The following is a 27,927-nucleotide window of genomic DNA, read 5'->3' as shown; positions in this document are numbered from 1 at the left end:
CTACGGCTATAGAAATCAACTGGAATGAAAAAGTATAGGGGGGGATACAAATCCTATGGCTATAGAAATCAGCATATTTATGTTAAAGAAAGTTATGTTAAAAGATAGATTATTTTTGTTTTGTTAATATTGTATGTATCCAATTGATCTTGTCAAGTTGTAAATGGAGAAAACCATATTTAAACGAACCAGCAAAAACTTAATTTTTTTTTTTTTTAATTATTGATGTAAAAATCCATGTCTTTCTGGAAATTGGAAAAAATGGTATGTATATATATAACCTTTAATAAATCAAAGCTATTATTAAATATTCATTTATATCACACAATACTAGGTAATAACTTATATTTATAGATTATATATAATAATAATTAATACTACAGAAATATGGACAATATTATAATAGTAATAAATGTTTAAATAAAAAAAATAAGCCTAAAACTTTATGAGGTATTTTCTTTAAACCAAACCAAATCCTAATATTTATAAGTTTAAGACTTTTTTAATTAATGCTTGTCACAACACACATCATCCACATTAAATTCACACCTGTCAAGTCCATGGCCATCCTGCTGATTGTGTGTACATCACACCCTGACCCCATGCATGACTGCTCACCACCCCCTCCCTAATTGTCTTTGATGACAATCATTTATACACCTAAGTGTAAGAGTCACCAGGTATGCAGAGAGGAATACATATATAAAAGTGAACAGGGAACCACTGCAAACTGTATATATCATATTTGCTGTCACTTGAATTGACATGTCATGATTAAATAGATAAGTCTGTGTATAAACATACACCCCTGCAGTCCATTCTCCCAATACCTTAAAAACTCCTTTAATCCTCTAATTATCAAAAAAAGAGTTCATTAATACTTTCTAGTATATAAATTCATTGTATTGAACACACATATACAGATAAGGTTTCATATGAATAGGGGGGATACTTTTCCTATGGGGGGGATACAAATCCTATGGCCAGTTTTAGTATCCGGATACAAATCCTATGGGGGATACTTATCTTATATGACACCGGAACCAATTTCAGTGAAATTTTGCAGAAATATATTGCAGAAAGGTCAACCAAAGTTGTGAACTATATGGTTACGAACACTCAAGGGACTGAGGGGTGGGGGCAAAATGGGTCAAATTGTCTGAACCCTCAAAAATCTTCTTCTTCTCACAACCCAAAAAAGGTAGAATATAATACTTTTCATAGATAGAAGAGTCTGGCTTTACCAAAATTGTGAATTTCATGACCCTAGGGTCTCGCATTTGCCTCGGGAGAAGGGGTAAAATTTACTATACAGTTGTCTATGTTCGATTGGAATTCATCCTAACTTGGTTACAAGGTTTGGGTGAGTTTCATGATATGTACATGTTGGCCCTGACTGACCCCATGGGCTGAAGGTTGGGGCCAAAAATATTTTTAAACTCAGGTGAAAGTTAAGGCCCATGAACCTCTTGTATTGTGTAAAGGTACACAATTGATGTAGACAAATGTTTCTTTACTGGCATTAGGGACATCACAATGTAGAAATGTGTGTGAGAAAGAGTTGTTCTTGACTTTCCAGTTATGTTTTTACATACCAACTGTTCTTGCAAATTTAATATACCATATACATGAGAGAGACACAACTCATATTATATATGAATGCTGTAAAGTTTTAACACAAAAGATAACTATCATTTTAAATTCATTTTGATTTTTGTATTTTGATATATTCAGTTTTAAGTTTTTTCATCACCATCAACAGGAAAGAATACTTTTCATTAGATAGTGTACTGGGAAACATGGGTTGATTGTCTGTACAGTTTTAATTTACATCCTGTATTTCAGACAGAGAGGGGGTTCTACATGATTGATGCAAGGGCAGAGTATTTAAAGCTAGACATTTCTGTCTGATCCTGCTTTGATTAGATATGTACTTGAAATTTTCCAATGATTATATTTCTAATTTGAAATGCACCAGCAGCATGGCAAAACATTGGCTTCGTTGAAGGGTTTCCATACCCCTGAGCAGTTCAGATCGCTTGCAAGATATACCTTGGCATATACACATCCGTTTGAGATACATAAACAAAAGGAAATGCATGAAAAACCTGCAATTTCTGCATGTTTTTCAGAAGAGTTGTGGGAAATGTAGCTCTGAGGTTTTCAAAGGGCAAAGGTCAAGGTTACCATGTGTGATCAGCCAATCAAATGCTTCCTCTTTCGGAGCCTTACGAACCAGATTTGTGTGTGTCTCTTTAACTTTTGTTGACATTTACGAGTTAGAACATTTTTCTTATGGGAGGTATTACACAAAAGCCTGCCACCTATAATGTTGTCTGGTTTTCAGGATTTCACATAAACTTTCAATTGTGTAGAAACTGTACGCTCCTAACACTGTATTTACAGGCTTATATAGACAAGCTGGATATCAAGCACCTGTAGAAAATCCTGACTGTAGGCTTTGTTGAACCATCAGTGTCAGATATTTTGTAATAAAAGTCAAACAGTCTTTTTCATATTGAAGATAAGTTCTCAAACAAATGTGTATATTCAGGTTGACTAGTTGTCTCTGAAAATAATCTAAAGATGGGCGTTTTCAAATAAGAAAATTGTAAAAATAATGATATAAAAAATGAGATCTGGATGATTTGAGGACTCCCTCACAACTGCCAATAATTATTAGATGGGTTGGACATAAGTCTTCTTATATTTTTGTAACACAATTATAAGATTGAAGAGACTAAATGGTGAATGTTATTGTTATAATGTAGAGAGAAAATCTATTAAGGTGACATTATCACAATATTATCAAGTATAGCCCAGAACTTTATGTAGAAGGGGGTCAGAAAGGTCACAAACGTCACAATGCACACAAGGTCACAGTGCATCAGGGGTTACAATAAACACATTCAGAGGTCACTGTGTCACAGTTTACACATGTAGATTAGTAGGTCACTGATTTACTGACAGGGTCACTGTATGCATGCAAGTAGAGGTCAAATATTATAATGTTCACATGCAATTATAGGTCAAATATTACAATGTTCACATGCAAGTAGAGGTCAAATATTACAATGTTCACATGCAAGTCATAGGGTGATCACTGTGTTCTTGTGCAGGACTCATAATGTTCACATGGAGATGTAACAGGTCATAGCTGGGTCACTGTACACCACATGTAGTGATCATTACAGGTTTAAATGTATACATGTTGACATTAGTGTGAACGTTATACCTCAATTCTCAATCATTGACTGAGAGATGACTGAGAAATATCTGTATGGGATTGGGGTAGAATTGTTGGAATTTTACAGTACACAACACCCTTACTATCTTGATGGACATAGATACGGATAGGGAGATCTTGGTTACTAGATAACAACATAGATGGTAGGTGTGTTTGGGTAAAAGGAAAGATCACACCATCAGATAGAAAATATCACTTAATGAACAATATATATCAGATCTTTGTTCTTATGACCCGCCTTTACAGTAGGAAGTCTGAAGACGTGATAATTGATAATTTGACTCCACATTTGAATGTAACCATACCTTAGAGATATCTGATATATATAGTTGTCAATGTATTTCCTAGTGTGCCCTAGTATTACATGTTTGTAATTATTAGGATTTTTAAAGATGTTTTCTATAAAGGTTATAAAGAAGGGTAGTTATGGCTTTAACAGTGCTTCTTGAAATGTTCAGAAAAAGTTTAGGGGAGTTACAATTAATTTTTTTTGGCTCGATAATCATGTTACTGTATCCAAAGTATATCAGTTAACACTTATCATACAGCTTTGTTTATGTTGATAATAATATGTGTCAGCACAACATAAACCCTGTCTTCCCATTAAAGAGTGCTGAATCCCTTGACATCATGTAATACCAATCCATTTACTAAATGTCAGTGTAATGTTATCGCATGCTGCTGGTATAAACAGATATATTACATAACTTATAATTCATGATAGTAAAGGGCTGGAATTGTCATGTTACACATCTACCAGAGTATCTTCCATGTTTTTACCCAGTGTCCAGATCACTCAATGATGTTGGTTCTTCATAAAATTCAGGAAAAGATTTAACTCCATGCTGGAGGGCTTAAGCTATTATCTGATTCGTTTGAATCTTTTTACATGTGTTGTGCAATATTTTTGGAGGATTTGTAAGTTTAGGATATTCACCTTAATGTGTCTTCTCGGCCTAATGAAATAGTTTAATGCGATCAGTGATATTTTATTAGCCCACCATCATCAGATGGTGGGCTATTCAAATCGCCCTGCGTCCGTGGTCCGTGGTCCGTCCCTCCGTCCGTCCGTCCATCCGTAAACAATTCTTGTTATCGCTAATCCTCAGAAAGTACTGAAGGGATCTTTCTCAAATTTCATATGTGGGTTCCCCTTGATGCCTAGTTATGCATATTGCATTTTGAGACCAATCGGAAAACAACATCGCCGACAGGCAGCCATCTTGGATTTTGACAATTGAAGTTTGTTATCGCTATTTCTGAGAAAGTACTGAAGGGATCTTTCTCAAATTTCATATGTAGGCTCCCCTTGGTGCCTAGTTAGGCATATTGCATTTTGAGACCAATCGGAAAACAACATGGCCGACAGGCAGCCATCTTGGATTTTGACAATTGAAGGTTGTTATCGCTATTTCTGAGAAAGTACTGAAGGGATCTTTCTCAAATTTCATATGGAGGTTCCCCTTGGTGCCTTGTTATGCTTATTGCATTTTGAGATCAATTGGAAAACAATATGGCCAACAGACCGCCATCTTGGATTTTGACAATTGAAGTTTGTTATCTCTATTTCTCAAAGTACTGAATGGATCTTTCTCAAATTTCATAAGTAGGTTCCCCTTGGTCCCTGGTATTGCATTTTTGGACCAGTCTGTCCTGAAAACAACCTGGCAAACAAACAGCCATTATCGTTAAATCTCAAATTTCTTATATAGCTAGGATTCCCTTGTTTAAAAAGTACTGGAGGGATGTCTCAATTTGCACAGATTAGTAAAATGAAGGGAAAAGTAGAGAAAAGATCAATCTGACATGGAACCTATGAAGATCATTCAATGGTGGGCGCCAAGATCCCTCTGGGATCTCTTGTTGATATTACAGATTCAAATTGTAGAATTTTAGAGCAATCATTGATAAGTCTTTATCAGAATGTCTTCAGGTTAAGTTATCTCAGGGTTTCCATATGAATGTTGGGCAGAGATAGAGACAAATGGATCTATAGCACATAATTTATCAGCCAATAAATTTTCTTTCTTTTTTTACTAAATGTGCCAAAATTGCATTAAGCCTTTGTAAAATAATGTATTAAAATACTTCACTTCGACTGAATTCCTCCTATTAAGGTGTATTTATCTTTATCAATTAGTCTTACCGGAATCTCCTTCTTAATGTATCTTATGTTGGTAGTGGTTATTGCTGTAGTTCTTGTCCAGACTCTTAGACTGGCCACCAGCCCTTATCTTTTTGTTACCGGTAAAAATTGCAACACTAAATTCTAATGTTAGATTATCTCCCCTTAGAATCAGACATGTCCTTGAAACTAAAATCATGAAGCTCAATTTCATTTATAATGTTGATATTCTAAAGACAGGGGGCCAGTCTACCAGACACTCTGCATCTCTAACAGTCCTATTTGTCTATCTGCTATCTCATTTACAAGTTAAACCCATTCCATCTCCAATTACAAATCACACAAACATACATTTTCCTGACAAGATTCTGTGATAATGCATGCATCAACATCAGTGTAAATCAGGAGTTCTAGCAGATTCCATGGCAGATCCTTGGTGATGTGAAAACAATGAGTGGGCACACACATGGATGTTAGCTTATCACCCTGTTGACATGGGTTATTGGCATCCTGGACAGTTGGCAGGGATGGTGGAGAAAGTGAGCTGTGATTGGCTTTACTGAAAGTTGTGTACTTTCTCCAGACACATGAAAATATACATTGATGATCAACATCTACAAACATGGTTCACTTTTGGGGACAGGTACAGCAACAAGGGTAGTTCATGGAGCAAAGTATTGGATGATGAGGGTAATTAAGGGCAAAACAAGTGGAATTGGTGCAGTGTTTAGTGTAGACAGAGCAAAGCAAGAAGTATGATCACAGAATCAAAGGCAAGGTATGGGTACAGCATTGAAGATATTACACATGGCACAAAGTGTCTGGAAGCATGCAACTGGTACAGCATCAGTCTATCTCGCATACATTTCGTTTTTTTACTTGATTTTGAAAGAATTTTTAAATTGTTCTGTCTCACATTTGTATTCTTTGGAGATCTTTATTTGTCACTAGTTTGCAGTTTCATCAATTAATGATTAATTGATAATGGGGAACCCCCAAATCATAAAAATGCATTAATGAATGTTGATCAAAATATATTACATGAAGTGTGCTATAAGCCTGGAATCACTGGAGTCATGCATGCTGTGGGTACATAAGTACCAGATCATGGTGTTCTCTCAATGCACAGAAACAAGTGATGTTGTACTATTTTATTGATGTCATCAGAAAACTCTGTCTGTTTTTACTTGTCAGGACATATCATGAAAATGTTCTTATTGAGTTTTCAGCTAGAATTTCTTAGCAGGAGTTACGAGGTGAATGTATTTGAACTATTCAAACTTAATATATATATGGTTTGGGTTGTAAAAATTGTTCTGTAAATGTAGGATGTAAAGGACCAGAAATCGACTCAGTGGTCAGGCTGTGGATTTAAAGGTCATTAAGAGTCCAGACTACAGCTCTGAGTGGTCAGTATACAATTTATGTCATGGTGGCCAATTATGACAGGGAATAAACAGAGTACTTTGGCACTTGCCTAGATAGTGTCACTAAATATCAGGTCACCCAACACTGTGGCCAGCAGGCTGAACACAGAGGGGGTATTTAATGCACAGCAACCAAGCTAGGTACCTGGTATATACACGGAGAAACTGCATGGAGAGGTGTTTGGGTCTAGGCTTTTGAGTAAGTAAGAAATATTTTCTATGATCAACTGATTAGAAGCATCAGCTCATGTCCCCTATTAATAACCTGCAGGGATCAAATATCTTGTCTGATAAGCCTTCAAAATCATGGCTGTCACTTAAATTAAAAAGGCAATACTGATATGATTTTTCTAATTCTAATTGCCTTTTGCCCATCATCCATCGTCCATTTACAATTTACATTTTCAACTTCTCCTACATAACCAAGAGGCCTAGAGACCTGATATTGGCAATATGGCATGCTAAAGTGAAGGGCTATCAAGATTGTTCAAATAAATGACCTTGACCTTCATTCAAGGTCACAGTGGTCAGATATTATAAAACCTTTTGAAAATAAAATTCTCATTAAGCAAGAGGCCCAGAGAACTGATATTGGGCATATAGCACGCTGAGGTGAAGGGCTATCAAGACTGTTCAAATGAATGACCTTGACCTTCATTCAATGCCACAGGGTTAAATATACTAAAATCTTTCAATGATTTCTTCTCATTAAGAAAGATGCCCAGAGATCTCATATTGGGCCTTTAGTATGCTGCATTGAACCACATTGACCTCCTCAGATTCAAGGTAACAGGAATCAAATCTGCTAAAATATATCAAAACTCAGGGGGCTGTAAGGCCAATGGGCCTCTTGTTTTTGTATAGTTTTCATACTTGTATTTAAACACTATTTTGGCAATGGATTTTTTTTCAAATATTAAACACTATTTCCTAAATTTTACCCTTTTGATTTTGAGACTGAAAGAAAAAACAAAATGGCTGACATGCAGCCATCTTGGATTTTGGCAGTGAAAGATTTTTATCGCTATTTCTTGAGAGATATATGATGGATCTTTCGCAACATATGTAAGTTACCCTTGGTTCCTAGTTTTGCCCTTTTGATTATGGGATTGATAATTGATAAAGAAAACAAAATGGCTGACAGACAGCCATCATGGATTTTGGCAATGAAAGTTTGGTATCACTGTTTCTTGATGAAGTAGTGGAAGTATATTTCTGAAACTTTATGTGTAGGTTTTCCTCCATCCACAGTTGTGCCTGTTCAGTCTTGAGACTGATCAGGAAAACAAAATGTCAAAGTTTGTTATTGCTATTTCTGGACAAGTTCCAGAAAACTATTTCTGAAACTTGGTGTGTAGATTCCCAGCAGTCCGTAGTTGTGCCCATTCAATTCTTAGTCAGGATCCAGAAAATAAAATAGCCAACAGGTGGCTATCTAGAATTTCCATAACTGAAGTTAATTCAAATATTGCTTATTTCTTGAGATGTACTTGAAGAATATTTCGCAAACTTATTGTTAAGGTTCACTTAGGTCCCTAGTTGTACCAATTCAATTTTAAGTCTAATCGAGAAAAAAATTTAAAAAAAATTGGCTGACATATATATGTAGCCATCTTGGATTTTGACATTTAAAGATTTTTATCCTATTTGGTGAGAAATACATGTATTAACTGGAGGAATGTTTTTCAATCTTCATATACAGGTTCTCTTTGGTGACTATCTAGGATTTTGACAGTTTTCAGACTTCATATGTAGGTTTCCCATGCTATCAAATGCTTAAAAGGAAGGAAAAAAGTAGAACGTAGAGAAAAGAACAGTCTTTCATAGGACAAATGAAGATTATTCAATTGTGGACACCAAGATCAACCTGGGATCTCTTGTTTTTATTTCTAATAATTTATAATGCCAATATCATGTTGATTGCAGAATGATTTAATGTTTTATCAAGTTGATCATGGCTAATTTCAAGTTGATATCAGGTGAGTTGGCACTAACACTGCTTATTAAATCCCTAATATGGGGATTTCATATATGAGATACTGAGATCTTGCTAATTATAAATTTGGTATGTCAGTAATTTTTTGAGACCCAACTTGTATATAACCTATACTGGAGAGACCATATCTGATCTAAGGTGGACAACAAAGGTCTGGCTTAATTGCTATAAAACTTGATAATAATGACCAGCAGTGGGGTATGTTAATTACAGGGCTGTACTAAATGTCATTAGGCTTGCAGTCTAAGACCAACAGTCTAAGATCTAGAGTGGCTCTACTACATCCTAGGGCACATCTATATCCTGTGTGTAACCAGATGGAATCAGCAAGCATGCTAAATGGTTATGCTGTGGCAGGAGAATTGCAGTAGAGTTGGTTGTGCCATTAAATAGTTTACAACAGTCATGTACTACAGTGATGTAGTAGTAGAAGCTTTATTACACTATGAAACACTGGACATTCCTACTGTCTTCATCTGGAAAATTAGTCTGTAGTGAAAAGGAAGTATTGGTGAGATTTAGTGTATAGGGATTCCAGATATTCCTGTGGCTGACTGAGATTCTGTGGGAATGGCGGGAAGTGGAGAGGGTATTGTTTGGGTGTTGATCCACAGCTGTCTGACATAGTGATAGAATGCTGGCTGCTACAGCCAGGGATGGGAGGACTGCGGAGTCAGTGCCAGAGAATAATGTGAAGTGAGGCCAGCAGTTGTAGTGCAATCTGGATTAGCACTTGTAGGGCTTGTTATTGTATCAAACACCCCTCTCATCCCACAGGTAAGCTATACTGTACAAGACTTTTCTATGTGTAGTTTCACTGGCCCTCTTTTCATACCCTGTGTCATGTTCCATTTTACTGTAGTAATGTTTTCATGCATAACCTATTGTTCCATATGGTCACCAGCCCCCCACTGCCCTTGTGTCAAGTTCAGTCTTGCCCGAGTCCAGCACCATGTCATGTTCCATTTCACTCTGGTCATGACTTGTCATGTTCTATTTCACTCTGGTCATGACTTGTCATGTTCCATTTCACTCTGGTCTTGACTTGTCATGTTTAGTTTCACTCTGATCTTTAAACTTGTCCCGTTCCATTGAATAGGATCATACTGTTTGTCATGTATCATTTTACCAGGTCTTACAAATTGTGTCATGTTCCATTTCACTCTTGTCATAACTTATATCACATTTTATTTCATTTAGGTCATAACTCATCATATTCCATTTCACCAGGTCATAATTCACAGCCACTTGGGGACAGCACTTTATAGTGTCATCACACTGAAATGACATATCTGGTAACCTGGACACAGCAGTATGTGATTCCACTTGTCACACCTTTCTAATCACATTTAAAGTCAAGCTGAGACCACTTATTACCATTATTCTGGTGAAATTTAGCCATATTACACCTGAATTTACAGAGTGCTGCCCTGTGTGTGCTCTCCAATTTCATCCTATTGTTTTACTATCAAAATTACAGGTAACAATTTGTTTCAGGAAAACATGTAAGGATGGGGCGTATTTAAATGTAGTATGTATATACATTAATATTCTTGAGTAAATTTTTGTTGGCATAGTTAGGTAAAAATTGCTTTAAGGATTTTAGTGTAGTTTGATTAAGGAAAGGTCCTAGGGGGTAACATGTTTTTAGATGAGAACATTTTAAATTGCACTAGGGAAATTTGATTGGGCTGGAGTGCAAGAAAGTTGGAGAAGATATGGGTTTATATAGTAATAGAATATTCTGAAGTTCTCTTTTACTCCGGAGCATTATTTTTTTAGCACTGCATTGATACAGTTGTATCCTACGCAGAATTAGTCCATATATTCGACCATATCATGAAGCATATATCCTCGACATCATTAGGAACTTGGTTAAGTAGATGTGTACATACAACACATGTTTTTCGTTGCCAAATATAATTTTCACATTATCCTCCTCTAGTATATAACGACAATACAGATCTTGTTGTACGTTCTCTGTATGCTTGCTCACTGGTTCACTGTTTATAAAATAAATATCCTGGCAGTGTCTATGGTTGATTAGCCCATCAGTACATCCCATGGTGAGGGTCACATATGTTGTACTTATTATAAGGTGTGGTATAGTTTGGACCATAATGACCCTAACTACTTGTATATAACCTATATGTTATAGTTACCTGTAGTAGTTTGGACCATAATGACCCTAACTACCTGTATATAACCTATATGTTATAGTTACCTGTAGTAGTTTAGACCACAATGACCCTTAACTACTTGTATATAACCTATATTTTATAGTTACCTGTAGTAGTTTAGACCACAATGACCCTAACTACCTGTATATAACCTATATGTTATAGTTACCTGTAGTAGTTTGGACCACAATGACCCTAACTACCTGTATATAACCTATATGTTAGTTACCTGTAGTAGTTTGGACCACAATAACCCTAACTACTTGTATATAACCTATATGTTATAGTTACCTGTAGTAGTTTGGACCACAATGACCCTAACTACTTGTATATAACCTATATGTTATAGTTACCTGTAGTAGTTTGGACCAGACTGACCCTAACTACTTGTATATAACCTATATGTTAGTTACCTGTAGTAGTTTGGACCACAATGACCCTAACTACTTGTATATAACCTATATGTTAGTTACCTGTAGTAGTTTGGACCAGACTGACCCTAACTACTTGTATATAACCTATATGTTAGTTACCTGTAGTAGTTTGGACCAGACTGACCCTAACTACTTGTATATAACCTATATGTTATAGTTACCTGTAGTAGTTTGGACCAGACTGACCCTAACTACTTGTATATAACCTATATGTTATAGTTACCTGTAGTAGTTTGGACCAGACTGACCCTAACTACTTGTATATAACCTATATGTTAGTTACCTGTAGTAGTTTGGACCACAATGACCCTAACTACTTGTATATAACCTATATGTTAGTTACCTGTAGTAGTTTGGACCAGACTGACCCTAACTACTTGTATATAACCTATATGTTAGTTACCTGTAGTAGTTTGGACCACAATGACCCTAACTACTTGTATATAACCTATATGTTACTCACCTGTAGTAGTTTAGACCACAATGACCCTAACTACTTGTATATAACCTATATGTTATAGTTACCTGTAGTAGTTAAGACCACAATGACCCTAACTACTTGTATATAACCTATATGTTAGTCACCTGTAGTAGTTTAGACCACAATGACCCTAACTACTTGTATATAACTATATGTTATAGTTACCTGTAGTAGTTTGGACCACAATGACCCTAACTACTTGTATATAACCTATATGTTATAGTTACCTGTAGTAGTTAAGACCACAATGACCCTAACTACTTGTATATAACCTATACATTAGTTACTTGTAGTAGTTTGGACCACAATGACCCTAACTACCTGTATATAACCTATATGTTATAGTTACCTGTAGTAGTTAAGACCACAATGACCCTAACTACTTGTATATAACCTATATGTTATAGTTACCTGTAGTAGTTAAGACCACAATGACCCTAACTACCTGTATATAACCTATATGTTAGTTACCTGTAGTAGTTAAGACCACAATGACCCTAACTACTTGTATATAACCTATATGTTATAGTTACCTGTAGTAGTTTAGACCACAATGACCCTAACTACTTGTATATAACCTATATGTTATAGTTACCTGTAGTAGTTTGGACCACAATGACCCTAACTACTTGTATATAACCTATATGTTATAGTTACCTGTAGTAGTTTGGACCACAATGACCCTAACTACTTGTATATAACCTATATGTTATAGTTACCTGTAGTAGTTTAGACCACAATGACCCTAACTACCTGTATATAACCTATATGTTATAGTTACCTGTAGTAGTTTGGACCACAATGACCCTAACTACTTGTATATAACCTATATGTTATAGTTACCTGTAGTAGTTAAGACCACAATGACCCTAACTACCTGTATATAACCTATATGTTAGTTACCTGTAGTAGTTTTGACCACAATGACCCTAACTACTTGTATATAACCTATATGTTATAGTTACCTGTAGTAGTTAAGACCACAATGACCCTAACTACCTGTATATAACCTATATGTTAGTTACCTGTGGTAGTTTAGACCACAATGACCCTAACTACCTGTATATAACCTATATGTTATAGTTACCTGTAGTAGTTTGGACCACAATGACCCTAACTACTTGTATATAACCTATATGTTATAGTTACCTGTAGTAGTTTGGACCACAATGACCCTAACTACTTGTATATAACCTATACATTAGTTACCTGTAGTAGTTTAGACCACAATGACCCTAACTACTTGTATATAACCTATACATTAGTTACCTGTAGTAGTTAAGACCACAATGACCCTAACTACTTGTATATAACCTATATGTTATAGTTACCTGTAGTAGTTAAGACCACAATGACCCTAACTACCTGTATATAACCTATACATTAGTTACCTGTAGTAGTTTAGACCACAATGACCCTAACTACCTGTATATAACCTATATGTTATAGTTACCTGTAGTAGTTTAGACCACAATGACCCTAACTACTTGTATATAACCTATATGTTATAGTTACCTGTAGTAGTTAAGACCACAATGACCCTAACTACTTGTATATAACCTATATGTTATAGTTACCTGTAGTAGTTAAGACCACAATGACCCTAACTACCTGTATATAACCTATATGTTAGTTACCTGTAGTAGTTTTGACCACAATGACCCTAACTACTTGTATATAACCTATATGTTATAGTTACCTGTAGTAGTTTAGACCACAATGACCCTAACTACTTGTATATAACCTATATGTTATAGTTACCTGTAGTAGTTAAGACCACAATGACCCTAACTACTTGTATATAACCTATATGTTATAGTTACCTGTAGTAGTTAAGACCACAATGACCCTAACTACCTGTATATAACCTATATGTTAGTTACCTGTTGTAGTTTTGACCACAATGACCCTAACTACTTGTATATAACCTATATGTTATAGTTACCTGTAGTAGTTAAGACCACAATGACCCTAACTACCTGTATATAACCTATATGTTAGTTACCTGTAGTAGTTAAGACCACAATGACCCTAACTACCTGTATATAACCTATATGTTATAGTTACCTGTAGTAGTTTGGACCACAATGACCCTAACTACTTGTATATAACCTATATGTTATAGTTACCTGTAGTAGTTTGGACCACAATGACCCTAACTACCTGTATATAACCTATATGTTATAGTTACCTGTAGTAGTTTAGACCACAATGACCCTAACTACCTGTATATAACCTATATGTTATAGTTACCTGTAGTAGTTTAGACCACAATGACCCTAACTACTTGTATATAACCTATACATTAGTTACCTGTAGTAGTTAAGACCACAATGACCCTAACTACTTGTATATAACCTATATGTTATAGTTACCTGTAGTAGTTAAGACCACAATGACCCTAACTACCTGTATATAACCTATACATTAGTTACCTGTAGTAGTTTAGACCACAATGACCCTAACTACCTGTATATAACCTATATGTTATAGTTACCTGTAGTAGTTTAGACCACAATGACCCTAACTACTTGTATATAACCTATATGTTATAGTTACCTGTAGTAGTTAAGACCACAATGACCCTAACTACTTGTATATAACCTATATGTTATAGTTACCTGTAGTAGTTAAGACCACAATGACCCTAACTACCTGTATATAACCTATATGTTAGTTACCTGTAGTAGTTTTGACCACAATGACCCTAACTACTTGTATATAACCTATATGTTATAGTTACCTGTAGTAGTTTAGACCACAATGACCCTAACTACTTGTATATAACCTATATGTTATAGTTACCTGTAGTAGTTAAGACCACAATGACCCTAACTACTTGTATATAACCTATATGTTATAGTTACCTGTAGTAGTTAAGACCACAATGACCCTAACTACCTGTATATAACCTATATGTTAGTTACCTGTAGTAGTTTTGACCACAATGACCCTAACTACTTGTATATAACCTATATGTTATAGTTACCTGTAGTAGTTAAGACCACAATGACCCTAACTACCTGTATATAACCTATATGTTAGTTACCTGTAGTAGTTAAGACCACAATGACCCTAACTACCTGTATATAACCTATATGTTATAGTTACCTGTAGTAGTTTGGACCACAATGACCCTAACTACTTGTATATAACCTATATGTTATAGTTACCTGTAGTAGTTTGGACCACAATGACCCTAACTACCTGTATATAACCTATATGTTATAGTTACCTGTAGTAGTTTAGACCACAATGACCCTAACTACCTGTATATAACCTATATGTTATAGTTACCTGTAGTAGTTTAGACCACAATGACCCTAACTACTTGTATATAACCTATACATTAGTTACCTGTAGTAGTTAAGACCACAATGACCCTAACTACTTGTATATAACCTATATGTTATAGTTACCTGTAGTAGTTAAGACCACAATGACCCTAACTACCTGTATATAACCTATATGTTAGTTACCTGTAGTAGTTTAGACCACAATGACCCTAACTACTTGTATATAACCTATATGTTATAGTCACCTGTAGTAGTTAAGACCACAATGACCCTAACTACCTGTATATAACCTATATGTTATAGTTACCTGTAGTAGTTAAGACCACAATGACCCTAACTACCTGTATATAACCTATATGTTATAGTTACCTGTAGTAGTTTGGACCACAATGACCCTAACTACCTGTATATAACCTATATGTTATAGTTACCTGTAGTAGTTTGGACCACAATGACCCTAACTACCTGTATATAACCTATATGTTATAGTTACCTGTAGTAGTTAAGACCACAATAACCCTAACTACTTGTATATAACCTATATGTTAGTTACCTGTAGTAGTTTAGACCACAATGACCCTAACTACTTGTATATAACCTATATGTTATAGTTACCTGTAGTAGTTTGGACCACAATGACCCTAACTACCTGTATATAACCTATATGTTATAGTTACCTGTAGTAGTTTAGACCACAATGACCCTAACTACCTGTATATAACCTATATGTTAGTTACCTGTAGTAGTTTAGACCACAATGACCCTAACTACTTGTATATAACCTATATGTTATAGTTACCTGTAGTAGTTTAGACCACAATGACCCTAACTACCTGTATATAACCTATATGTTATAGTTACCTGTAGTAGTTTGGACCACAATGACCCTAACTACTTGTATATAACCTATACATTAGTTACCTGTAGTAGTTTAGGACCAGAATGATCCTAACTATAAACTTCATTGCCTTATTGTATACTGTCAGCATAGTAAACTGACTTCAGTTATCACCAAATCCTCATATAATGTAAAAAAAAAAATGGTCAATGGATAACAAGATTGTACTGCATTTAAACATGGTGCTATACACTAAAATATGAGATATAGAATCTAAGCACTTCTCGGTTGATCAGCATGCTCAGTCTGTAGACTGAAGTGTGATACTTACATATTTAAGGTCTTTATTTTCATCATCCACTTTAAAGTATAAATGAAAAAAAGCTTACATACCTGATTTGCCAAAATCATTAATTTATTTGGCATGTGTTTGATTTTTTTTTTAGTGTAAAACGTGATAAGAACAATTTTACAAGGGGTTCAAGTCATTATGGTTGTCATCATAGGACCTTGAAGGCCCTATGTACCTTACATGGTGTAGCCCAAACATCACCTGATGTAACTTACCATATTTAACGAGAAATATAAGCCTTAATGCCTAGAAATTAGTCAAATGTCTATAGCAGATCTTTAAAAATTCAAACAAATGTTATATTATTGTCTTGCAATCCTGCCTTTCACTTTATTTGAGTCACACATGTGTTGACATGCTGGGCATATTTTAATTGGTTGAAATTTTTTCACAGCAAGTTTTGTATAGCACTTAATTTGAGACCGATATTGTAGATCATACTAGCATTTCAGGTGACACTTGGTTTGAACACATGAGAATTTAGTCACTGTTTATTTTCCTTCCACAGAAAACAGCTAAAAAAAATTTCTAACATGTAATTGTATATATATATATGTATATAGCAGAGTTTTTTCAGATGTACAAAACAATAGAATCTACAGATGTGAGCGATTATTTGAGCAATTAGTTGTTATGAAATGTTCAGTGTAGAATGGTTATTGTCAGCCATCATGTCGGCTCAGAACTATACTAAATATGTTATCTGTAGTTTATGGAGCCATGTGGAATTTATCATGTATTTATGGTAGTGCCCTGGTAAATTGTCTGCTCTAGGGCCCTCAAATTTTTAAGGCTGGATCGACTTAATTATAAGTTAGTCATTTTAGGTGTATGCAAACAGGTTGATATCAGAATCAAAATGTGTACATGTATGATGATTTAAAGAAATGAGACAAAATGCAAACCTGATTCATTTTTCAGAGATTGATAATGAAATTAAAAGACAAAAATAAGTTATCAAAAAACTATGGTCTAGTTGGGAAATAAGATGTAGATATATCCGGAAGAACATTGTTTTCAAATGAAAATATACTGCAAGAGTGATTTGAAGCAATATTATAATTTTATTCTATCCTCAAAAAAAAAACACCAAAAAATCAAATTTTTACAGTACAACCAAAATCATCATCCATTGGTAGAGTAGGGGTGGACCTGTTACATAAATTGAGATGCCTTATAATCAAGCAGTGGCTAGAGCAGGCTGATTAATTTCTTTTTTTTTCTCGAGCAAACAGAGGAACAAAATCTTAAAAATCATACTGTACTAATATAAAATATGGAAATGTCAGAGAGTGTTTTTTTGCAAACTAAAACTAAATACAAATATATCTGTAAATCTGATGTTATAACAATATACATATATTTGTTATAGCAAAATAAAAAAAAATGCAAACTTAAAGTTACATTTACAAAGTTGTATTTTCTGTAAGCTGATGAAGCTATCAAAAATGAATTCCTGATAGAAAAGTTGGAACATTAAGGACTGTGTTGACCCAGAGTGACCTCCTAGATACAGCTGGCCTGTATGGGGGCAACAGTGACATATTGATTGTTTTCAAGGCTGATAGCACCAATACAGCCACCATTTATCTGGTGTGCTGGTTAATTAATCAGATTTCTCGGTAATTTATCTCGATCAATTAATGTGGTGTTTACATTAAAGCTTTAATAGCCATGTATACTGTACATTGTCAAACTTCAGCATGTTTTTTGTAGAGCTGAAACAGAATCCATTACAATATACAGTTTACTTCCAGTTAGACTGGCCCTGTCTCTAAAATATCAAAATGCGACTGATTCTAGAATTTCAAACTATGTGGAAATAATCTAGTATTATAATTCAGCAGGCAGCTTTGCGGCTGGTGGCATTACATGTGTCTTTCCATAGTTTGGTAATCTGAAGTAAAGTATCTTAAAATGCTTTAAAGTAAGTCAATCATTGTTCCATAATTTTAACAATAACATCTAGTGTATTGATTATGGATGCAGTTTTGTTTGCTGCACATAAATACTTCTTTAAACAAATATTGTGGGAAAATTCTTTGTTTATATATTAACTGTAACATAAAACATAGTTTTGTTATGAATAACCGGAAGTATAATATCCCTGTGTGTATTACAACTTAAAGTGAGGACATCGGGTCAGGAGGCCCATTGTGTCACCATTCAGGTGTCCATTTATAAAAAAAAAGGTGAGGACATCGGGTCAGGAGGCCAAAGGTCATCATTCATGAGGTCCATTTATAAATCCATGATTTGCTTACATGAGTAATGATGTAACGAAATAACTCAGAACATTTTTCAATGGTTAGTTCTGCTGTTGAAAATGTCAAACAAGTTGAACTTTGCACCATTTACATCAAAATGCAGATTAATACAAACAGTTTTTAACTTTGGTTTTGTAAAAGATAACCAAATGGTTGTTCTCACATAAATGTGGAATGTGAGGGGTCCAGGTAGTTATCTAAGGATGAAATGTGATGTAATGGTTTTGGCAGACAGTACTGTGAAGGAAGGAAGAACCCCCACAGACGAGATACACCAGTCAATGTTTCAGTTATCAATCAGACATAGGAGTCTTGTTATCTCTGTACAGGACAACAAGAGTCACTATTATGCTGTGGGATACATATTAATATTACCACAGATTATAATATTTATGAATGAAGTTCCTCTTGAAGCAAAATGTTGGAGCATAATATGTAAAAGGATGAAGTGTGTATGAAGTGTGATCTCACAGCAGGAGACCCTTTAACACAATATTACACACATTTTTTTTTTTTTTTTTACAAAATTTCTGACAGATTCGTTTACACTGGATGGTGCACTGTCCAAAAGGCACTGCAATTTAAAAGCAATAAAGTCAATGAGAGAATTACTAGTGAGTTTTAGGTTACAGGGGGACCACACAAGAAACCTTAATGTGCATTGTACATCAATGTGCATCAGATGTAGATGTGGGTCACATTATCCAATACACCATGTGCATCTAATACCTCTCTGTCTTAGGTCAGTTCCCTCTGATCTTGTGTATGGGAGACCAGTACTATTATGTTACAAGTCAGATATAATATGGGAAAATTCCTTAGTTTTTAGTCCTATTCAAATAACCTCTGGTCTTGGTACGTTGGTGTCCATTCCTGCCTTCGACTGTCAATAAACAATTCCTGTTATCACTATTTCTCAGAATTTTTTATATTAAATTTTTCATATTTCATAGGTATAGATTCCACTTGATCTCTAGTTGTACCAAGATCACTCTTGGATTTCTTATAAGCCCACCATCATCAGGTTCCATTTGTTCTTGTTATCAGATTATTAAGAGGAAAATAAGAAAGAAGGCAAAAGTAAAGAGGATCAGTCTGACATAGAACCAATAAAGATCATTCAATGATGGTGCCAAGATCCCTCTAGTAATGTAATATAATAGTACTGGTCTGCCATGCATAAGATCGGAGGGAACTGACCTAAGCCAGAGATTTATTAGATGCAGATCCCTCTGGGATCTTTGCTTAGTGATGTCTCTACCAATTGTGTTAAAAAATAGCCAAGATTCAAAGTGGAAACTTGCAAACTCTGACAGATGCTTTACCAAGTTTAAGCAATTTGATCATAGCAATACATGTATATGGAAATTGACGATGTCCACACTTCCTTGAGTTTCATAATTAAGTTTTTACATCCAAAGAGATTTACAACCCCAGATTGAATCCCCTCACCAAATACATGCATTATAGCAACATGAATTGGTCACCTGTACCAGTTTGTCACCACAGGGACCTGACACAAATTTTCAACCTGCAGTTAGGAATTCATGCCAAGTCCCTATTTTTTTCATGACAGATCATCATACGTAATGGACAGAGAGCGTGGATATCCACCCTATAAATTGTCACCAGTCATCAACCCAATAGAGATAACCTTAAGAAATTAGTATTCATTGATATGTATCAATGTAAATTAAATTACTTTATTTATCTGACATCAAGACATTCCATTAAAAACAGGTTTATTTTTGGAGTATAGATATAACTATTAAGCGGCTCAACACACCAGTTTCTGTTATATAGTACCCTAGTGCAGAAGTACTGTAACAATTGACAGTGAGGCATACATTTAAGTTCCCAGATACTTAAGCTTTACAAACTTAATCTCTCTTCAGTTCTGTAATCATACTGAACATCCGACCACTTCGTTTTCCCCGTGTTATATAGGATGTAAGCCATTTGTTTATCTTCCTTATTCATATGTGTCAACAATTAGGAATATTACACCAGTGTCGGGTCACTATGAAGTAAGTACTTATCTTGTGGTTGTATATTACATTGGTCCTAGTAAGGATATGGGATTAGGATTGAAATAATCAGGTAAATTAGTGTTTTTATTATCATTTTGAAATGACACAAATTGTTATTATTGGTACAGTATTTGTTTTACATGAGGTAGGTTGAGATGAGGAACTTGTGGTCTAACTAAAAATGTATCAGAAAGTACTAAATTGATTTAATTTGTTGCAAAAAGCAAATGTAGGCATAATGGTGCTGATTTCATGAATAAAAAACCCCAAAATACTAGCTCTAAATAGGAACATTTTTACTCTGTGGGACACAGCCAGAATTCCAGTTATCATATTTATCCTCAAATAAGCCCCTGCTTGCAAAAAGCCCCCTTCATCATTTAATGAATAATAATCTAAAGAGTGAACTAAGCTAGCCCTCGTCAAACATCAATACTGAACATTTACACTGGAGGAGGGGGCTTATATGAGGATTACGGTATGGTGATAATCCTAGTGTGCCAATAATTTGGCATTGCCATGCTTTCACAAGGACACAAACAAGAACATACCACAGCCTCCCAGGACATCCACACAGAGGAGGCTGCAGTCCTTGAATAATCATAGATTTTGATAGGACTTTAAGATATGAACAGGTTTAATTTATAACAAGACAATTGTGTTAATTGCTTGATAATTATGGTATATTGAAATCTTGTCATCCTTACAGAAATCAGATTTTTGTCGTTATTTTAGAAATTTTGATTTCTCTACAAGGATCTTCTAGGGCTCTATTACAGAATTCAAGAGATAGAGAAATGAAATCAATGTAATAGAGAAATGAAATGTAAGTCAACTAATATACAGAATATGTGGCACTGAGGACTTAAAATAGCAAAGTAGAATTTGAACTATGCATTACGTACATTGTGTAATTGTTTGCATGTACTCTTAGATGTGGCAATCCTATGACATTTCAAACAGAATTTTATACAAAAAGTACCGGAGGTACAATGTGTGATTAGTGTACAGATAGATAGCCCTATCTCAGGTGTGTGCAACAAACCTGATCCATCTTCATTTGATGTAAACAACTCTTCTAGGGCGACATGATCCCATCACACCTACACTGACCTCGAGCCGGATATTTAAATACCAACTACTCTGTAGGATTGGTGATCACAAAATTAGTATAAAAGGGACTTGATAAGTTTTACAGAGAAAAATTCGAATTATTCCTGTTAAAGATTTGGGATGATGTTGACAGATTATGTTGACAGATTATGTTTGTGTGTGAAAACAATCAGGTTGGATATATTAACAAATTCATAATTAGTGTTTTAATAACAGGAAAATATCTGAAAATTATGAAGTGATACAGTAGTAAAATATCTGCCTTGGAATCCTATAACTTGTTTATTTTTCTTCGTTTTAAGGCAAAGTCTTCTCAATGCGGTATGCCCCAGAGGCTTATAGATATGTTTTATTAGACATACTCTACAGATTTTATCACAGATCAATGTCTTCATTTGCTGCTTAAATCAGAGTGATGACTTTGTTTATTTTAAAGGATAATGTTTCTGTAGGTTTATGAAAACATTGTGTATATAAAATTTGATTTAATTTAAACAATGTCAAGTGTATTGTAAATGTCAATACTGGTTTTAAAGAAATAATATAGAATGTAATGTATTAAGAGATTATTTGATTTAAAAAAATTATTTATGCCATTTCTACACATATTGTAGACTTGACTGATATCTATCAATTTGCTTTATGGTTAATCTTATCTTCCTTTATGTACTTTACTTATCTCCCTTTGTAACTGACTTATCATTGTCCTTTGTGTACTTGCAGGTTTGGCCAGGTAGTATGATGGAAGAGCAGGATGACCATATATTAAACGCAGAGCTGATGCCGATTAGCCAAGATGAAGATGATGCCGCGTGTTCTCCTGTTGCTGTTTACGTTGTCAGCCATGACGATGGTGTTTATCGCCAAGTGTGGGCTGTACATAGACTCTCAGGTGGATCCCAGAGACAGGTCCCAGCAACAGACCCTCAAAACACGCGAACTCTTCAGTGCTGTTATCGAGGAAAACGAGAAACGCCACCAGGCCAAAGTTGAAGAACTTGAGGCTAGAATACAATCTTTAAAAGCTTCCCTTGTAGAAGAGAGATGGCAGAATCAAAATTTAACAAAACGGGTGCATATTCTGGAGGGAGAAAATGAAACAGTTAGAAATATATCGTTTTCAACTGCAAATGGTACAAGTTTTGCCAATTTTATGAAGCAGAATTTACAAACTGCAGAGATACTTCATGGGGTGGAAATGAAATCAGAATATGAAGTGTTCTCTTTTAATAGGTTTACTATAAATCGTATATTTATGGTGGATCCGGGGCTGGGGAAGCGTGTGGTGGAGAAACCTATTGGGTTTAAGAAGAAGGATCTCTTGGAGGTTATATCATTTGGTGTGTCTGCATTAAATAAGGAAAAGAGTCCAACTGCTCTGAGGAAATATACAGCTAGTGATTTCATTGAGGGTGTGTTTCGGACAGAACCAACCACTGGTACCCACTACGAGTTGTTTTACAGAAATATTGACACATCTGGAAGTGGTCAGTACTCCAAGGTCATAGTGATGCGACCTTTTGGACCTTTGATTCCGGTCAAATCTGACTCTATCAGCACACGACAGAGCTGGATCAACATGATTTTGCCTCTAAAGGGAAGGGTTGACTCCTTTGAACTCTTTATGCGACATTTTACAGAGACATGCATCATGAAGGATGAGAAAGTCTTCCTGACCATTGTCTACTTTGGCCGGGAAGGCTTAGAACAAGTCCAAAAAATTGTAGCATCTACCATGGCCCAATTTGATTTTAAAAACATAAAAATTGTGAATTTGGATGAGAAATTTTCTCGTGGACGTGGACTGCAAATTGGTGCTTTAGATTGGAAAGGTGGAGATGTTGTGTTGTTTATGTGTGACGTTGATATAGTATTCACAGTTGACTTCCTCGAACGATGTCGGCTCAACACAGAGCGGAGAAAACGGGTCTATTACCCTATTGTGTTCAGTTTATATAACCCACATGTTGTGTATTCACTTCACGATCAAATTATCCCCCCTGAAAAGGACCAACTCATGATATCAAAACAAACTGGCTTTTGGCGGGACTTCGGTTATGGAATGACTTGTCAATTCCGTTCAGATTTCATGAAGATCAAAGGTTTTGATGAACATATTACTGGATGGGGAGGAGAGGATGTGGCCTTATACAAGAAATATGTACGTAGTGAGTACATTGTGGTACGAGCTACAGATCCTGGGATATTTCACTTATGGCATGAGAAAGTGTGTGATCCAAACCTTAGTTCTGACCAGTATCAGGGCTGTATCAGGTCCAAGGCCCTGAATGAGGCATCTCATGCTCAGCTTGGTCTTTTGGCCTTTAAGGATGAGGTGGATATTCACCGTGGTTATAAACGAAGAATGGGGGAACGGGTCTCCTCATATCTGTCTAAACAAAAGTGATTTTTTTTCTCTAAAATATGAAATTCTATAATTTTCATGCTCATCTTATAACCAACAGTGTTTTTATCTGTTGAGGTTTGTCTCGCTCTGGAATAATGGATAATGACTGATGCTTTGAATTCAGCTACAAAACTTCTTCATTTGGTTAGTTAGATTAAAGATTTAAATGAGAATGGTTGATATGGTGGGTAATGTGACATTGTATCAAATCTGTTACCATTTTAATAGCTTAATTAATGACATCTATTTTTCATAATAATTTTGCATTTGGAAAATAATTTGCAAGAATTTTGTCATCAAAATATGTTTTATTCATAAAAATTCTGTGTATTCAAATTTTGCAACTTCTTTTTAAGTTTTTACATGGGAAATCATTGTTTGTATTTAAATTCTGTTCATTTGCATATATTAAGAGGCAGCTGGATTTTAAATGGTACAATGCAATTTGCATTGTGGATTGCCTAATTGATATTATTTACTGTAAATGGGGTCAGAATTCCTTCGAGCCTCACAATTTTCATTATCATAATAGTTAGTGGTCCTTTAAGTTGATCTACACTACTTGAGGACAAAGTTTAGTTGGTCGAGTTGTTTAATACATCATCATTTTTGTTTTACTGAGGAACCTTGTTAGTCTGTTAGTAGTTCCATTATGAAAAAAGTTTTCTTAAGAAATGAATTGAGAATATCAAAATTATTTCCCATTTTAGATCCAGTTATTTTTATGAAATAAATTTCAATGTTTAATTTAATAATAATGTTGTATATAAGAAAATGGATTTAGAAAAAAATTCAGCAATTGAAAACGGATTGTTTTATTATATTTCTGATTAGGACACCAAAGCTCATATTACATGTCCAAAAAGAGTCATTTCAGTACACCACATAATGGTCTCAAAGAGTAACAAAACAAATTTTACACACAGGAACAAGGTCTAGTTGATTTAAGCTTGATTTACAAGGTTCTTCTGTACAATAAACAATTTGACCATTACCTTTTTTACAATAGCTCTCAGTGCATTAGTAATTTACGAAAACAAAGTAGCATTAGAATCAAAATCTTCCTCTATTTGACCTGTATTTATGTGATAAATCTTAAGTGCTATGTATATAACAGTGATTGATTGGTTGTATTTTGACCAATTAGAATTATGTTTAAAACTTTCATATTTAATGTCTATTTGTCCTTAATTGCCATGTTTATAAGTCCCAGATCAAATGATATTTATGGAAATTTAAACATTCCATGTCATTTCTGTACTGTCAACTCAACAATACAGTTCTATTATCAATTAGCAATGACCCTCTAAACAATTGACAAATCAGCATTGACTTCACATATACTTGACCAATCAACACAGACTTTACAACAGTGCTTGGTCTGTTCATTAGTTTTTCATATTAATCATTCTATGTTTACTGTTTCAGTGACATTTGATTATTTGATATTGGAACTGTTGCATTTGACCTCAATATAGTGACTACCTGTGTATGAAATTGTTATGGCATGTTGGAACCTGTCAATTATGACCATACTTTTTTTTATAATTTTATCATGACAACTTAACATGTTTATCTGACAAAAAGCCTGGTACAAGGTAGACACAGCTAGGTCTTGTGTATGATGGCATGTGAACACTTTGTATTCTGAATCCATTACTATTGACCTGTGATACTTAACTTTTAGATCCGGCCTATAACGACCACCTCTATATGATGAAACCTGGCTAATCTGAATTCCCTTTTATTGTTAGATCTCAGCCTACCTAAATTCTTGACTTGGCCTGCAGGATCATGAAAAAAATTGAAAATTAAGGTTTTGCTTAGCCGATCATGCAGGGCCTCGTGTTACATTATCTGTTATTGGCTAAGTCAAAACTTAGACAATTTTAAACTGAACTTAGACAATTTTAAACTGAAGTTTGTCTCATGATCTTGGAACCAAATCCAACAATGCATGGAATTAAATAAAATTTGAAGTGAAACCTGTGATATAAATACATTTTAAGAGTTTGCTTCCTCTTGGCTGTATGTAGATAGGTCACCATCTTTCCCCTTCCAGCCCTGCTGATGAAGGCTGCTATAGACATGTCATAATTGGTACTACAGAGACATGTACCTTGTTCTAGATCATGCAATGTATTAGTTCAAGCCATTTGTGTACAAGGTTACAGAATCAGTTTGTTAGTACTGATTCTCCTTCATTGGTTTCTATGTATAAATGCATGTATATGGTTCATATATACTAGTTCAGATGCGTGTCCATGTGTTTTAGCTCAGGTGTTCTAGCTCTTAACCAAATACTTTCATCCAGTCTTCGGTTCACATGGCCTTTAGAAGTTCATGAGTACTAGTCCACACCTTCATGTATATGCTAGTTGATAGTTGTCGACATAAATGCATGCCAAGGAAAGCATTAGTATGAGATTGTACACATGCCTTAGAGAGATAGAGAGAAATAGAGAGAGAGATGAGTAAATGGATGACACCTGTTTTGGAGAATTGTAATTGAAACTGCGTGATTGTAATTAATGTAAGTGGATAAAACAATGTTTTTTTTTACAATGTAAGCATTTTTGATGATTTTTGACGAGAGCAATTTTGATTTGTTATTTTAGAAAAAAATAAAAGTAGAACGAATCCTTGTTTCATCTTATCTGTGGAATAACTAATACTGATTACCTCAAAATCAACAAATGAAACCAAAATGTGATGGATACGAAGGAAGCTTTTCATAAAGGTATGTTATTATAGTGCTATAAACGTAAACAATGGGAAAGGTTTGTGGATCATCCATATTAATGATTTATTATTAGTAATGATGTAAGAAGACAATATAAAAATAATAGATGCAAATTCAATTATTTACATGTATACATTTCTGAAGCCTTATGTAATGACCTGTTATGATAAAAAGTAAACTTCTAGACGGATCTCATTAAGGCCAAGGGCAGTGAGTGCAAGAACAGATTTAATTTATACCATAATTAGAACTGATTTGTCTGTTAGCTGGATTATACTTTTGACAAGGTTAGCTGGTGTAAACATGCTGCTCAGTCCTGGGATGTACTTGGTTAGAAAGGTCAGCTTTTATCTGGAAAATAAATCTCCTTAGACTTTGAATAAGCGCTAATTAAGTATTTTTCACCCAAAAACTTCTGGTTGCAATAAGGAGACCTTATCTAGAAGGGGAATATGTCAACTTCAATAGTAAATGAATGGGTAGGGGAGGAGTGGAGTTCCTCCGTAATAGAAGGGAGGGGGAATGAAGTGAAGGAGTAAAGAGGGGAGTTCTGATATGGGAGTGATAGTGCTACCAGGGGTTATGTAATCCTTAGGATGTAAAGGGTCTATAACAAGGAGGGGGCTAAATAATATGTTACGCCCTCAATTTCATAGGAATGACAAACAGATTAAATTGAAATATTTGAATGAAGTGCGTTAGTTCACATATAAAGACGATAGAAATCCAAATAAATACAAAATAAATCGAATTCAGTTTGAGTTTCATCACTTCAGTTGAATGTTAGGTTGGACACCTTGTCCACTATTGCGACAGATGTTTGAAGGTCATAGTTGGTTAATAAGGAGTCGTCTACCGTTTGATATGGGAAATCTATATTAGTAACATGTTTTCTTGTAACGAACTATTTCAATGTTACATTTCCAACATCTTACTTTATCAAGAACAAGACAAACATTTTAATTTTTCAATGCATACCGTACCGATAATA

General features: G+C 34.8%; 1 protein-coding gene across 7 annotated transcripts in view; it reads left to right on the top strand.

Moving 5' to 3' along the window:
* Nucleotides 1-26,833, top strand: part of LOC117330640 (chondroitin sulfate N-acetylgalactosaminyltransferase 1-like) — a 63,605-nt gene extending 36,772 nt beyond the window's left edge. For 3 of the 7 annotated variants that reach the window (XM_033889082.1, XM_033889075.1, XM_033889120.1), the window contains one exon: nt 22,510-26,833. In XM_033889082.1, coding sequence (XP_033744973.1) covers nt 22,583-24,193 — 1,611 coding nt within the window. In that variant the 5' untranslated portion in view covers nt 22,510-22,582 and the 3' untranslated portion in view covers nt 24,194-26,833. Of the gene's footprint in view, nt 1-5,907; nt 6,151-6,885; nt 6,999-9,128; nt 9,573-20,648; nt 20,744-22,509 lie in introns of those variants that run through there. The other 4 variants (XM_033889104.1, XM_033889096.1, XM_033889089.1 and 1 more) reach the window with 4 other exon arrangements.
* The last annotated feature ends 1,094 nt before the right edge of the window (nt 26,834-27,927 follow it).

This window comes from Pecten maximus, chromosome 1, assembly GCF_902652985.1.
Source record: "Pecten maximus chromosome 1, xPecMax1.1, whole genome shotgun sequence".
NCBI classification, from domain to species: Eukaryota; Metazoa; Mollusca; class Bivalvia; order Pectinida; family Pectinidae; genus Pecten; species Pecten maximus.
This window is presented reverse-complemented; position numbering and strand designations above follow the sequence as displayed.